Genomic DNA, 12,906 nt, shown 5'->3' with positions numbered 1-12,906 from the left:
AGTTTATGATTTACAAGTACACCCAGATCCTTCTCAACAAGTTACTCCCCCAGTGTAGCCCCCCCCTAGGACATATGATGCATGCAGGTTGTTGGTACCAAGATGCATAACTTTACATTTATCTACATTAAACTTCATTTGCCAACTGGATGCCCAAACACTTAGTGTGTTCAAATCAGCTTGTAAGTTACGAACATCTTCCATAGACTGAACTATATTACATAGCTTGGTGTCATCTGCAAAAATAGAAATAGTGCTATTAATCCCATCCTCTATATCATTAATAAATATTCCCATATTAGAAAGACCAGACCACCTGCATAGCAGTATACACTATTACAAGTACATGATTTACACCAGCAACTTATATTTTCTTGCATCCCCATACGACACAATGGCAGCATACTCACCCTGTTTTTGCTATAGCGAGCTCTTCCAGAAGCAATGCCCAGACGTTGGAAATAAGCCTCAAAGTCACTGCCGGATCCAAGTTTATTTATTCTGCAGAACATAGAACAGTATGAGCACGGTATGTCAGTGGTTAGCACAGTTCACTTACTGCACGAGGCCCCTGTGTTCGAATCGAACAAGCCAACATCTGCATGGAGTTTGCATGCACTTCCCATGGTTTTCTTAAGGATGTTTTGTTTCATCCCACCAGGGCCACTAAAATAATTTTTTGGCCTTATGACCAGACGAAATTTGCTAACCCTTAATATTTATCTAGGGGGAGTCAGGAGGGGTGAAAGAATTAATATCCTTTCACCCTATAATATCCCTGGAGGACTAAGATGGTGAACGAGTGAAAGGGGTATTCCTATATCAGACATTAATGACATGTCCACAGGATGTAGAGAACTCGGCTGTTTCTGTAACTCCTATAGAGGTGAATTGAGAAAGCCTCTCCATTCATCTCCACCTGGATGCGGGTCCCCCGTTCTCCACAAATGTGCGGGTCCAAGACATTGTGGAGTATATCCTGTGGATATGACGAAAATGTTTGCTATGGGAAAACCCCTTTAACACATAATATCCCTGGTGGTCCAGAGTGATGAAAGTGTTAAAGAAGCACTCCAGCTATTTTTTTTCTGCCTATGTAGTGCAGCTTAGGCTGCTATTAAAAAATAATGTAGAGCCTCTTAGATATGCCTTGTATATAGCAGTTTTAGTTAATGTGTCATTTATAGGTTGCTTACCATCTTGATTCCTTCTTCCTCTCGGATTTGGTTCCCCTAAGGCAGACTACATTTCCCATGATGCTTTTGGCTTTGCAGAGGTGTGGAGTCTCATGAGACCTATCTAAGTGCAGCAAGTGATATAGGACTTCTGCCCTCACACTGCAGTCTCAGCGTATCCTATGTATCTTTATCTTGTGTCCTTTGCATTATGTTAGTGATAGATTTCTCTCTGTCAGTTTTTACACAGGAGACAGTGAGAAGCTTCATCTTATAGAAATACACTGGACTCTCTGCACACAGTACACACAGATAGTAAAGACAGTAAGTGTGAGTCAGGGGAGTTCTTTAACTCTGCAGGTAATCATTGTATGGACTCGCCTATTATATCACTGCACTCCTACTCTCTTAGAGAAGACAGAAATTATTTCTTCAGCAGCACTATATGCATCAGGGGACATACAGAGGAACAAGGAGGATGGAGCTGATTGGGAAGGGAAAGGGTCTCAGAGCTTCCAGGAGGGATTTGATAGGTGATGATGTAATCCTGTAGTTCCAGGAAGTCAGCCACACAGGAGAAATGACTTCCTGTCTACACATGAGAGCATGGTCTATTCTGGTGGTCAGACTGAGATCACAGGACACAGTTGTCCATAATGAAAGGGTTCAAAATGTATAGATGCCACTGAGCTGGGAAGAAATAAATGACACAGCTAGAATATTGCGGGTGTGTTAGCATGATATGTGCCCGAAAAAAAATAATTAGCTGGAGTGCTTCTTTAAGTGGCAGAAAAAGAAAGTTGGAACCAGCGCTGGAAGTGATGAATCTGCTAAAAACGGGAAACTTCTTCCAAGTTTTAATGTTGCTTTAGTAAAAAACAATAGATGAGAAATAGTGGTGACGGGCGGGTAATGTCCGGAGTACAGAGGGTGATGAGAAAAAATAGGCGGTAGCCTACGCGTTTCAGACCCCTGCTGGGTCCTTAGTCATGGCTTAAAGTTTCTTCTTTAAGTGTTATACGCCTGTTGGTTATTTAACAGCCATACAGTACTCCTTATATAAGGCACGTCTCTCTGTTGTCATGAGTGCCGTGCTTGATCATTTGATGAAACAACCCCTTTAAAATCAGTCTACATATAGAATCCGTTATCGATCTATATCTTAACGGGTTTATTATGGTCTACTGTAAATAAGTATACTGAAAAACGTATGTAAATTTCTAATAAAGTTTGTGTTTCAGTTCCTCACCATTTTAAATAGCTTTGCTTACTGTCAGTGAATGAAAATAAGACCTGTAAAAGACATAGTCCAGCCCAAACAGCTGTATCAGTGTAGATGAGATGGTTTTCAAGACAGGATATTGTACTACTGCTATGTTTACCGCACAGACTACTGCCAAGTCTGACACAAGGGTCAGTTCACACGTTGCATAAATACTGCAGATTTTCCGCAATGGAATTAGTTGCAGAAAACCCGCAGCATAAGGCCTCATGCACACTGCCGAGCACGGCCCACAAAAAAATGACATGCTCCATATTTCCTGGCACGGTTCTACGGTACGGACACTCTTCCGTAGCGATACGGAAAGGTGCCCGCGGCTAATAGAACCGGGCGGGTCCGTAATTGCGGACTGTATTGCGGTCCGCAAGTTCAGAGTTTTTTCCGGTCGTGTGCTTGGGGCCTAATACTGTAGCAGGAAAGTGAACGGGATAAAACAAATCTCATCCACACGCTACATGTCAATTGCATTTGCGTAAACGCTGCTTATTTGTTGCGGGTTTTCCCCATTGAATTCAATGGGGAGGTAAAACCCGCAACAAATAGGAGTTGTTGCATTTTTTTGCGGGGGAATTGCAGCGATTCCACCACAAAAAAAGGCAACAAAGAGAAAAAATCTTCTACTACTTACCCAGTAGTCCAGTGTTCCATCCCATATGACTGTCGCTGCAGCCAATCACAGGCTGCAACGCTCTCCTGGGATGAAATGTGATCCCAGGAGGGATTCTGTAGTTTTCCGCAGCGGAAATTTAGTGCGAAAAACTGCACCACAGTTTGGTGCGGTTTCCCACCTGGAATTCCCTGCGGCCACCGGGTTGGATACGCAGTGTAACATTACGCAGCGTATCTGCCCCGTGTGTACTCAGCAGAAATATTAGGGTATGTTCACACACAGTGGTTTCAGACGTAATTCGGGCCGTTTACGCCTGGAATTACGCCTGAAAAATTGGCACCATTATGCCTCCAAACATCTGCCCATTGCTTGCAATGGGATTTACGGTGTTCTGTTACCACGAGGCATAATTTTACGCGTCGTTTTAAAAATACGGCGCGTAAAAAGACGCTGCGTCAAAATAAGTGCAGTTCATTTCTTGAGACGTTTTTGGAGCCGTTTTTCATTGACTCCATTGAAAAATAGCTCCAAAAACGGCTGTAAAATATGCCGCGAAAAACGCGAGTTGCTACAAAAACGTCTGAAAATCAGGAGCTGTTTTCGCTTGAAAACCGCTCCGTATTTTCAGACGTTTTTGAGTTTGCGTGTGAACATACCCTTAACTAAACAGTGATCACGCTTTATTTTAAACTGGAAAACCCACTTAGGCTGGGGCTACATGGCGACTTTGGCCGCAACACACATCGCATGGCCAAAGATCATTGTGTCACACTGCCTGCATCACAACCAGCAAGTTGCCACGACAGTCACAAGAAATCCATTAATTTTCATTGCTTGCGTTGCAGGCAGCGCAACAGAGGGACGGGCGACCTGTATAGTGGTCATAGTCGCCCTGTAGTCCTAGCCTTAAACATCTGCTGACAAACCCCCCACTACTAACTCAGAATTTTTAAAAACAGATCTTCTAAACTACACAACCCCTTTAATATGAATAATAATGCCGATACCTTGGTAAGTCTTTATCTTTGGTGGAAGGGTCTTTCTGTAGCCAGCTATTATATAGGGACTCACCATCAAAGCCTTCATCCGGACTAGCAATCTGCAGAGTCAAAATGCAGCAATGAAGAACAAGCAGCCAATAAACCCAAAAAAATGAAGCCTCATCTCCAATACAATATATAAATGCTTAAAAAAATGCTTACGTCTGATATTCTTAGGACTTTATACTGTCTACAGACAAAAGATTTATACCGTCATTTCATCTACTGTCAATTGAAAGGGGTAGTCCACTTCAGACAATCTCCTTTTACTAAAAAATCCCCCGAAAATAATCTGATCGCTGAGCCCCAGTGATTAGCTGTAATCTATTGGGAAACCTAGTGTTCAGTTTCCCTGCAGTGCCACCACAGGTTAATTGATGCATTACACAATTTCTATTGAAATAAATGGGCTGTCAGTGTAATGCAGGCATGTTGGGTCCTCCAGAGAGAGAGAAAGACACAATCTTTGAGGCCACCCTCTGCTCCAGCTGATGGATTCAAGGTATATTAAAACAGGGTTTTCTAAACTAGACAACCCCTTTAACAAGATCATAAGAATTGGTTAAAAAATTGCGGGTGCGAATTTATGGCCACCATTTCAAAAGCATGGAAGCAAATATGGCCAAAGTACCCCATGCATCTGCAAGACAGGCTGAATAACACAGCAACTGAAGCAGCAGTCCAAGGCCTTTTGGCTATTAGGGCCCTTTAGTCGGCATAGACAATTTGACAAATTTTGAGCAAATTAAGATAAAAGGGAAATTTTAATTGTTACGAAAAATTTTATTGAATTGTGACTACCAGTCATATGCCAGGTGTCATTGTACTGGTGCTAGATAGATAATAAAAGCTGCTCTAGGCTTCACCTTGCGGTTGGTTTTATAGATGGGTCCCAGAAGTTTAGAAAATTGCTGCATGACAGAATATGACTAATCAGTACACAATAGAATGACCTGAAGCTTATTTATCGTATATATTCATGTTTACATAAATCAGCAGTGTGAATTCATCTCTCTCTATAAATGTTCAGAAACCTCCTCAGTCCCCCAAAAAATCCATCTAGTGTAAAACAGTAAATAGACGACAGGGAGGAGAAAGTGAGAGGGGGATGCAGTTGCAATATCTCTCCCTCAGTGTGTGTGAGAGACTGCAAGCTGTGAGAGGGGAGAGACATCTGATTAATTTAGGGCGGTTTCCAATAATAATATTATATTAGAAAATGAACAAGTTAACAGTTCCCTAAAACATTTTTTTTTTATTTAACTTTAAAATGCGGAGTTCTACTTTAAATATGCAAATGACTAGTAGCCTTTGTAAGTGCTTTAAAGGCCGTGTAAACCTTTAAAGATTTTTTGATTTTTGTTTCTAAAAGTATGTATTATATTGTTTAATGCAACTTTTTACTTTTACTTTTTTAATTAAAAAAAACAACACTTTTTTACTATTTGAGACACAACTTTTATGTGTCCTGTATACATAGAAGTTGTATCTTGTGCTGAAACCCGAATGTGTTAGGTCGGCTTCGGTGACAGCGGGTCCTACGTGTCTCTGACACCCAGGATCCATCTGTTATCGAACACATCTAAGTTATAGAAGATGTATCTCAAAAAGTTATTTTTTTTTTTTAATAAAAAAAAATTACAAAGTTGCATAAACACTATAATACATTGTTTTAGAAAACAAAGTCTTCAAAAGGTGTACGTAGTCTTTAAAAGGGGATTTTTTTGAAATTTATTTTTAATTACAGGAATTATATTCTGTGAACTGTCTAAAACAAATATGAATTCAATTTATGTTATTGGTATGATGTAATTTCTCAACTTGACCACAAGGGGCACTGTTTCAGAATATTCTAATCTTTTATCAAGAAAATCAGTTGACAGATCCACTTTAGGCTTCATTCAAATCCGGGCTCCGTTCTGGCGCTCCGTCTGAGCTTCCCGTCAGAACGGAAACCTGATTGAAACAAACGGAAACCACAGGTTGATTTCAATGGTGACGGATCCGGTGCCAGTGGTTTCCGTTTGTCTCAGTTGTGCAAGGGTTCTGTCGTTTTGACTAAATGAATAGCGCAGTCGACTATGGTATTGATTCAGTCAAAACGACGGAACCCTGATTAGATACAAATTAGAGACACACGAATCCGAATTAGATACAAATGAAGAGAGTCCATGACCAGCGAAATAGAACATTTTTAATAGGGATGTATTTCCCAGGGAAAAGTCTATGTCAATTTGTATTACATTTCTATTGAAGAGAAAACATTTTAATTTCTTTTATGTCACATTTGACTTTTTAAGTTGAAGAAAAAAATATATAAATACCATAAGAGACAATATAATATTATACTCTGAACTCTGCGGAGCACAGAACCAGCACTGATCCCTCTTCATGTCATTCCTTCCAATAAATCTGATCTATTTGACTGAGTAACCATGGCAGCTCGGGAGTGTGGAAAGGTAGATAAAAGTAAAACCTTTCATTCGCTGCCATCCTGGGCACGGCTTACACATTAGTCTCAAAATTACTTGGGCGAGAAAAAATATCCCAAACGGTTTTGGTCTAGGACCTCCGATTCCTTATAAACAGGAGATATATCCGAGGCGACAAGTCATATGATAACCCAAAAGACTACTTAACCCCTTATCCGCCTGGATCACTCAGAACATAAAAATATATAAATATAAGCAAGAATGAATTCCCAATAATATTATACAAAAAATATTAGGTTGATTATTAATTAATTCTAATGGGAGCTCCCCCTAGTGGTGACGACAGGCAGTCAGAATTTCATAATTTAAATCTATAACCATGGGGGGTGTCCAGTCCCAGCAGATAGGCCACTCACGTATGGCCTCTCGTTATAATGAATGGGAGATATGGAACATCTGGGGGCTTTACATTCCTGTGTCTCACATTTACTATAATGAAGAGTGACTGGGTAGCCACCACTGTGGTGGAAATGGAGTGACGAGCATCCCCATTCTTAGGGTCAGTAAGGGTCCCAACTTTTGTACCCCCTTTCCATCAGACATTTTTTGGCACATCCTATTGATATTTCAGAAGTGTCTATAGCGGGAAAACTTATCATTGAGGTCAGAATAATTCCGTAGGTCAGACACGTAACTTGAAGCTCCCGGACCCCAATGCAAAATGTGTAACAGGTCCCCCAGTTATCATGTGACATCTATAATACTGGTGGCTTCTTATGTGGCAGAGGGACCACTGGGGCCCTACAGGCACCAGAGCCCAGGTGCAACCGCTACCTCTGTCCCCCACAGCTGTTACACCCCTGGCAAAGGTTCATAATGAAATTTGCCCCATAAGCACAGCAATCTAAAAAAAAATAATAATACTCGGTCACTGCTTATTGGCAATCGCTTTGTGTAACTACAGCCAAGATGAATGGTTGCCATGTTACACATAGAGCGTGCCAAGCCTGTGCCCACAAATAGCCAAGTATTAATAGGATAAGTCAGAGGCGTTATTAATAATTGCTCCTATCCGGGAAAAAAACAACAGGTGTTAAAGGGGCTGTCTCGTGAAAACAACCCCTGTCCATATGCCTTATTAGGGCATATAGACATCAGAGGGCGGTCCGACCCTCGGGACCCCCTCCAAGAGCCAGAATGGAGAGCCGCTCTGATCGAATGTGTGAGGGCAGAGATCGCCAACCTGTGGCTTGACTGCTGTTGTGAAAATGCAAATGCTCTATTAGGGTATATAGACCCCATAGACGGAGGTCCCCTAAGCAGGACCCCCCTTTATGAACCAGAGAGGAGAGCCGCCGCTTCTTCCTGCAGAATCATCTGTTTGCGGGGGGTGTCAGAAGCGGGATCCCGATGCCACATTCTGAAAGGGGTGGTCTCTGATGAGACAATTCATTTAATGCACTAAGAGAAGGCAGCTAATCTAAGCCTAGTATAGGAATACAGATGTAGCCATCTTTATCTTGACTCTTTACGCATTAAATACACAGTGGCAAGAGATTATACCTTGACTTTTTCAATAACTTTTTCACTGGCTTTTGTTGTGTGATATCACACTGCAGCAAGTTATCAGAGTCAAGTTAAACTTGGCTACATCTGTACATGCGGCTTTGGAAATTCATATTCTTTAAGCATTCCTTTATTAAAAAGGTTGTCTCACCAACTTAGTGAATTGCTGCCCCTGATAATAGGAAGGATAAGGACGGTTTTCCTTTTTCTTTCTTCTGAATTTTTGACAACAAAATTCCGAATAAAATACGAAACTGATAAACTCTAAAACTATAGCGGAGCCTTGAATGTGCACAAATAATAGTAAATACTGAGAGTGGAATACTCTCGCCACCTGGTGGATTCTTACGATCATTACATGCAACGTTTGGACAACTTGAAGTGATGACATGCAAGAAAGCAATGATGTATTTCAGTCTTTTCTTTTAGCTTTTTGGTTCTGTTCATCCCACCACAAAAACCCCTTACTGGCAGGATCGTCTAAACTACCATGGGACACCAGAGGAAATTATTATAAAGGGGCCATCGTCTAGCTATACAGAACAAGTGCATGTCCCCTATTAATTATATTGTATCCTATGCTGTACAGGCCATAGTAGAAATAAAAATGATTAGGTTATTTGTGCGTTAACACCCCCCAGATTCTGGGTCCACTAAAGGAGACATTGTTTAGGCCACATCTATAATGTGGAATAGGAAGAATTAGTGCAAATTTTGGAGTCAAACGATCGGAAAGTGGGTTTAAAAGTACAGGAAGGGTTTAAAGGGTAACTAAATGTTCAACAAACTTCTGACATGTCATAGTGACATGTCAGAAGTTTTGATTGGTGGGGGTCCGAGCATGAGACCCCCACCAATCGCTAAAACGAAGCAGCAGAAGCACTCGTGTGAGCGATGCGCCGCTTTGTTTCTGTTCGTCTTTATCCAGAAAGCTGATGTATCGGAGTACGGGTTCATAGACATTCTATTGAGTCCGTACTCCGATACATTGATTTCCGGAAAAAGCCGAACAGACACGAAGCAGATGAGTGTGGGGGTCTGTGCACTGAGCCCCCCACCGTTCGCTAAAACGAAGCGGCAGTAACGCCTGGGTAAACCTGGTTTTGTTTCTAATCGTCTTTCCTCGAAGCGGCGTCTCAAAAAGTCTATGCGTCCATACACCACTTGATCCGCTTTTCAAGGAAAGCCGATCAGAAATTAAGCGGCACAGCGTTCACCCGAGCGCTTCTGCCGATTCGTTTGACAGATTGGTGGGGGATCTCAGTGCTCGGACCCCCACCAATAAAAACTTCTGACATGTCACTATAACATGTCAAAAGTTTGTTGAACGTTTAGTTACCCTATAATTGCAATTATTGCTGCAAAAGGGGGTGCAAAGAGTTATTAAACCTTTCATGCAAAATTGCATACATGAACATCATGGTGGTCACGGCTGCTGAGTCTGAGCCATTATTCCCGTTTAACCCCTTCCCATACCATAATAGTAATAGCAAACCGATGTATTATTACGGCACATTGAGGACACGGACACAGGAGCTGCGCTTGTGCCATCACCAGTGGGTGGCCTAATAGATATCGTAATATAATGCATTAAAGGGAGTATCCCTCTATGGTAAGTGAGGCGGAGCACATGCCTAGATCCCTGTCGGATCAATCTCCCCTGCGGGTGGTTGTAGAATTACCGAGTGGGATAGGTAGAGCCCCAAAGTTGTGTAGACTTAATCCATTTTGGCTATCTATTATGAATGATAAAGAGAAGGTGCCTCCATTACTGAGAGAATATTTGGATATTAATGTGGGATCGGCATCGGTGCACTCCGTACGGGAGGCTATAAAGGCCGTTCACATCGCTAAGCCTAAATCAAAGGCCCTGGACACCTACAGGCCAGATAGTCTCTGATACACCAGGTGTATTACGAATACTAAAGACCTTTTATGTTTCCCTATTCACCCCCGAGGTGAACCCTACCACTGAGGACATCTTGGGTTTCTTAGATAATGCCCAGGTACCTAAAATGACAGAGGACTCTAGGACTATGCCGGATGGCCCTCTTAGCTTGGAAGAACTCCAAGGAGGCGGTGGACTCTACGGCAACGAGAAGCCCCCGGGAGTTGACGGCTTGCCGACTGAAGTATATAAACAATATGGGGAAGCGCTACCCCCTAGACTTCTAGAAGCTTTTCAGGAGTCCCTTAGATTGGGAACTTTGCCGGCATCTATGCAAGAGGCTATTATTGTAGTCTTACCTAAGGAAGGCAAATGTTCAGCTCCCTGAATGGTATCGCCCGATCTCCCCACTATCTACTGATGTGAAAATTCTTGCAAGAGCTCTCGCTAACAGGATTTATAGCAGGATTTATACCCCGTAAGGCGACATCCATAAATATACGAGGCTTGTTTCCTAGCTTGCAGGTCCCCCGGATAATGGTGGACACAGCGCCATTCTCCCACTTGACGCTGCCAAGGAGTTTCAATATGGTCGCCATGAAAACAAAATCGCTCTATATGCAGATGAGGCGTTACTATTTTTGGGAGATACGGGTGCTTCCTTAGAATTATTCTCTAGGGTTATGTCTCTAGTTGATGAGTTTGGTCGGCTTTCTGGGCTTACTATAAATTGGCATAGGTCGGCATTGCTCTCAATTGGTCCTTTAGATAGACCTTTGGAATATAACGAGTCCTCTGTTCTGTGTGTTGGGCAGATCCGATATCTGGGTATAGAGGTTACTACTAGGGTATCTGACTTTGAAGAACTTAAAGAGGCTCTGTCACCACATTATAAGTGGCCTATCTTGTACATGATGTGATCGGCGCTGTAATGTAGATTACTGAGGTGTTTTTTATTTAGAAAAACGTTCATTTTTGACAGCGTTATGACCTATTTTAGCTTTATGCTAATGACTTTCTTAATGGACAACTGGGCGTGTTTTACTATATAACCAACTGGGCGTTGTGGAGAGAAGTGTATGACGCTGACCAATCAGTGACCAATCAGCATCATACACTTCTCTCCATTCATTTACTCTGCACATAGTGTTCTTACTAGATCACTATGTGCAGCCGCATACACACACATTAACTTTACTGAAGTGTCCTGACAATGAATAGGCATCACCTCCAGCCGGGACGGGATGTCTATTCATTTGAGTGATACTACAGCACAGCACAGCGAGATGTCGCTGTAAATGACAGTTTACAGCGTAATCTCGCGAGACTACGCCTGCTGTGCAGTAAATCTCACAGAAACGTTAGAGAAGTGTCAGGATTCTGAATAGACATCCCGCCCTGGCTGGAGGTGATGCCTATTCATTGTCAGGATACTTGAGTAACGTTAATGTGTGTGTATGCGGCTGCGCATAGTGATCTAGTAAGAACATGTGCAGAGTAAATGAATGGAGAGAAGTGTATGACGCTGATTGGTCACTGATTGGTCAGCGTCATACACTCCTCTGCCAGAAGGCCAGAACGGGACCCTGACGCAGATGTGAACGAGGCCTAAGATATCGGCTGGTTGGCTTCTATATGTGGCCCGGAAACGGATTGCGCACCACTGGATACAGCCCTCTCCAACAGAACAGGAATTTATAGCGAAGGCGAATATGATGCTAATTTATCTTCCTTAAAAGGGAGGCCTAGGCCCGTTTCAAAAATGGTGGGCTCCATGGTTAGATACTAATGGCGTGGCTACTGCCACACTAGTACCACATAGGATAATGGGAATTCCACTACTTACATCTTCTTAGTTATTCCCCAAAGTTCGTGTGAAAGACGCCAGGAGGAAAGTTTATGTCCGTATATGTCATCTGATGCGACTTACATAAACCTGTATGACTTGGTATGATAATGTACATTTTGCTGTATATGTAAATTATACTATTGTATTTTCAGTGGATGTATGTCTCTATATGTCTTGCGTGGCGAAACGTGTGCAGATTATTGTTTTCTGTTTCTTTTTCCCTTTCCTTTTTTTAAAATGTATTTTCTTCTCTTAGTCGGACATAATGGGAGTGGGGACGGGGTGGGATGATCCCTTTTTTTGTGTGTTATTGTACTGTTGGAAAATAAAAACTAATCTCATTGGAAAAAAAGGAAGGGGGTTTCCCAATTCATAAAGTGACGTATTATGTAAAAAGAAATCGGTGTAAAAAAACACACAAAAACACACACACACACACACACACACACATAGGGCTTGTTCACACTACGAGTTTTTTTGATGCGGAAACCGTGTTGGAAACAGCGCCAAAAAACGGTCAAAATCGCATCCCATTGATTTCAAGCGGAGTGGAGGCGTTTTTATCCCGTGGGCGAAAACAAAACGCTTGCGGGGAAAAAAAAAATGTAATGTTTTTTCTTCCTGCGTTTCCGTCACTGACCTTCCATTGACATCAATGGGAGGCAGAGAAAGCAGTTTTCACTTTCTCTGCCTTCCATTGATGTCAATGGATGACAGACGAAAAACGATGGCCCCTTTTTCAAAAGTGGTAAGGGTGGAGTAAAATGCTCATAACTCACAATTTAACCTGCCAATTGAGACTTTTGCAAATTGTCTACACCAGTTTAATAAATTCTCCAGTTAGTATTTTGTTTGCTCACAATCTCTGTTTGCTGTCAGTGAATCAGAACATTCCTGTCTGGGAAAGCTGTGGGAATTGTATAAGCGGCCATATTGGTTGTCAGCAGCTTTCACAGAAACTGATATCACTAAGAAAAATCTAGGAGTCTCCCGAAGTAAAGGGTCGGTGGGTCACTTTGCCATTAGATCCTGGCGATATTCAGTCCAGTGCCTGCACTTGTCTA

General features: G+C 42.1%; 1 protein-coding gene across 1 annotated transcript in view; it reads right to left on the bottom strand.

Annotated features, from left to right (window-relative positions):
• LOC142742052 (N-acetylated-alpha-linked acidic dipeptidase 2-like) overlaps window positions 1-12,906 on the bottom strand; it is a 61,369-nt gene that overhangs the window by 9,207 nt on the left and 39,256 nt on the right. The window contains exons 14-15 of the mRNA XM_075851453.1: window positions 4,075-4,166; window positions 411-501 (exon numbers count right to left, since the gene is read on the bottom strand). Of these exons, the coding sequence (XP_075707568.1) occupies window positions 411-501; window positions 4,075-4,166 (183 nt within the window). The remainder of the gene's footprint in view (window positions 1-410; window positions 502-4,074; window positions 4,167-12,906) is intronic.

This window comes from Rhinoderma darwinii, chromosome 2 (assembly GCF_050947455.1).
Source record: "Rhinoderma darwinii isolate aRhiDar2 chromosome 2, aRhiDar2.hap1, whole genome shotgun sequence".
Classification (NCBI taxonomy): domain Eukaryota; kingdom Metazoa; phylum Chordata; class Amphibia; order Anura; family Rhinodermatidae; genus Rhinoderma; species Rhinoderma darwinii.
The sequence above is the reverse complement of the archived record's forward strand: the minus strand, read 5'-3'. Positions and strand labels throughout refer to the sequence as shown.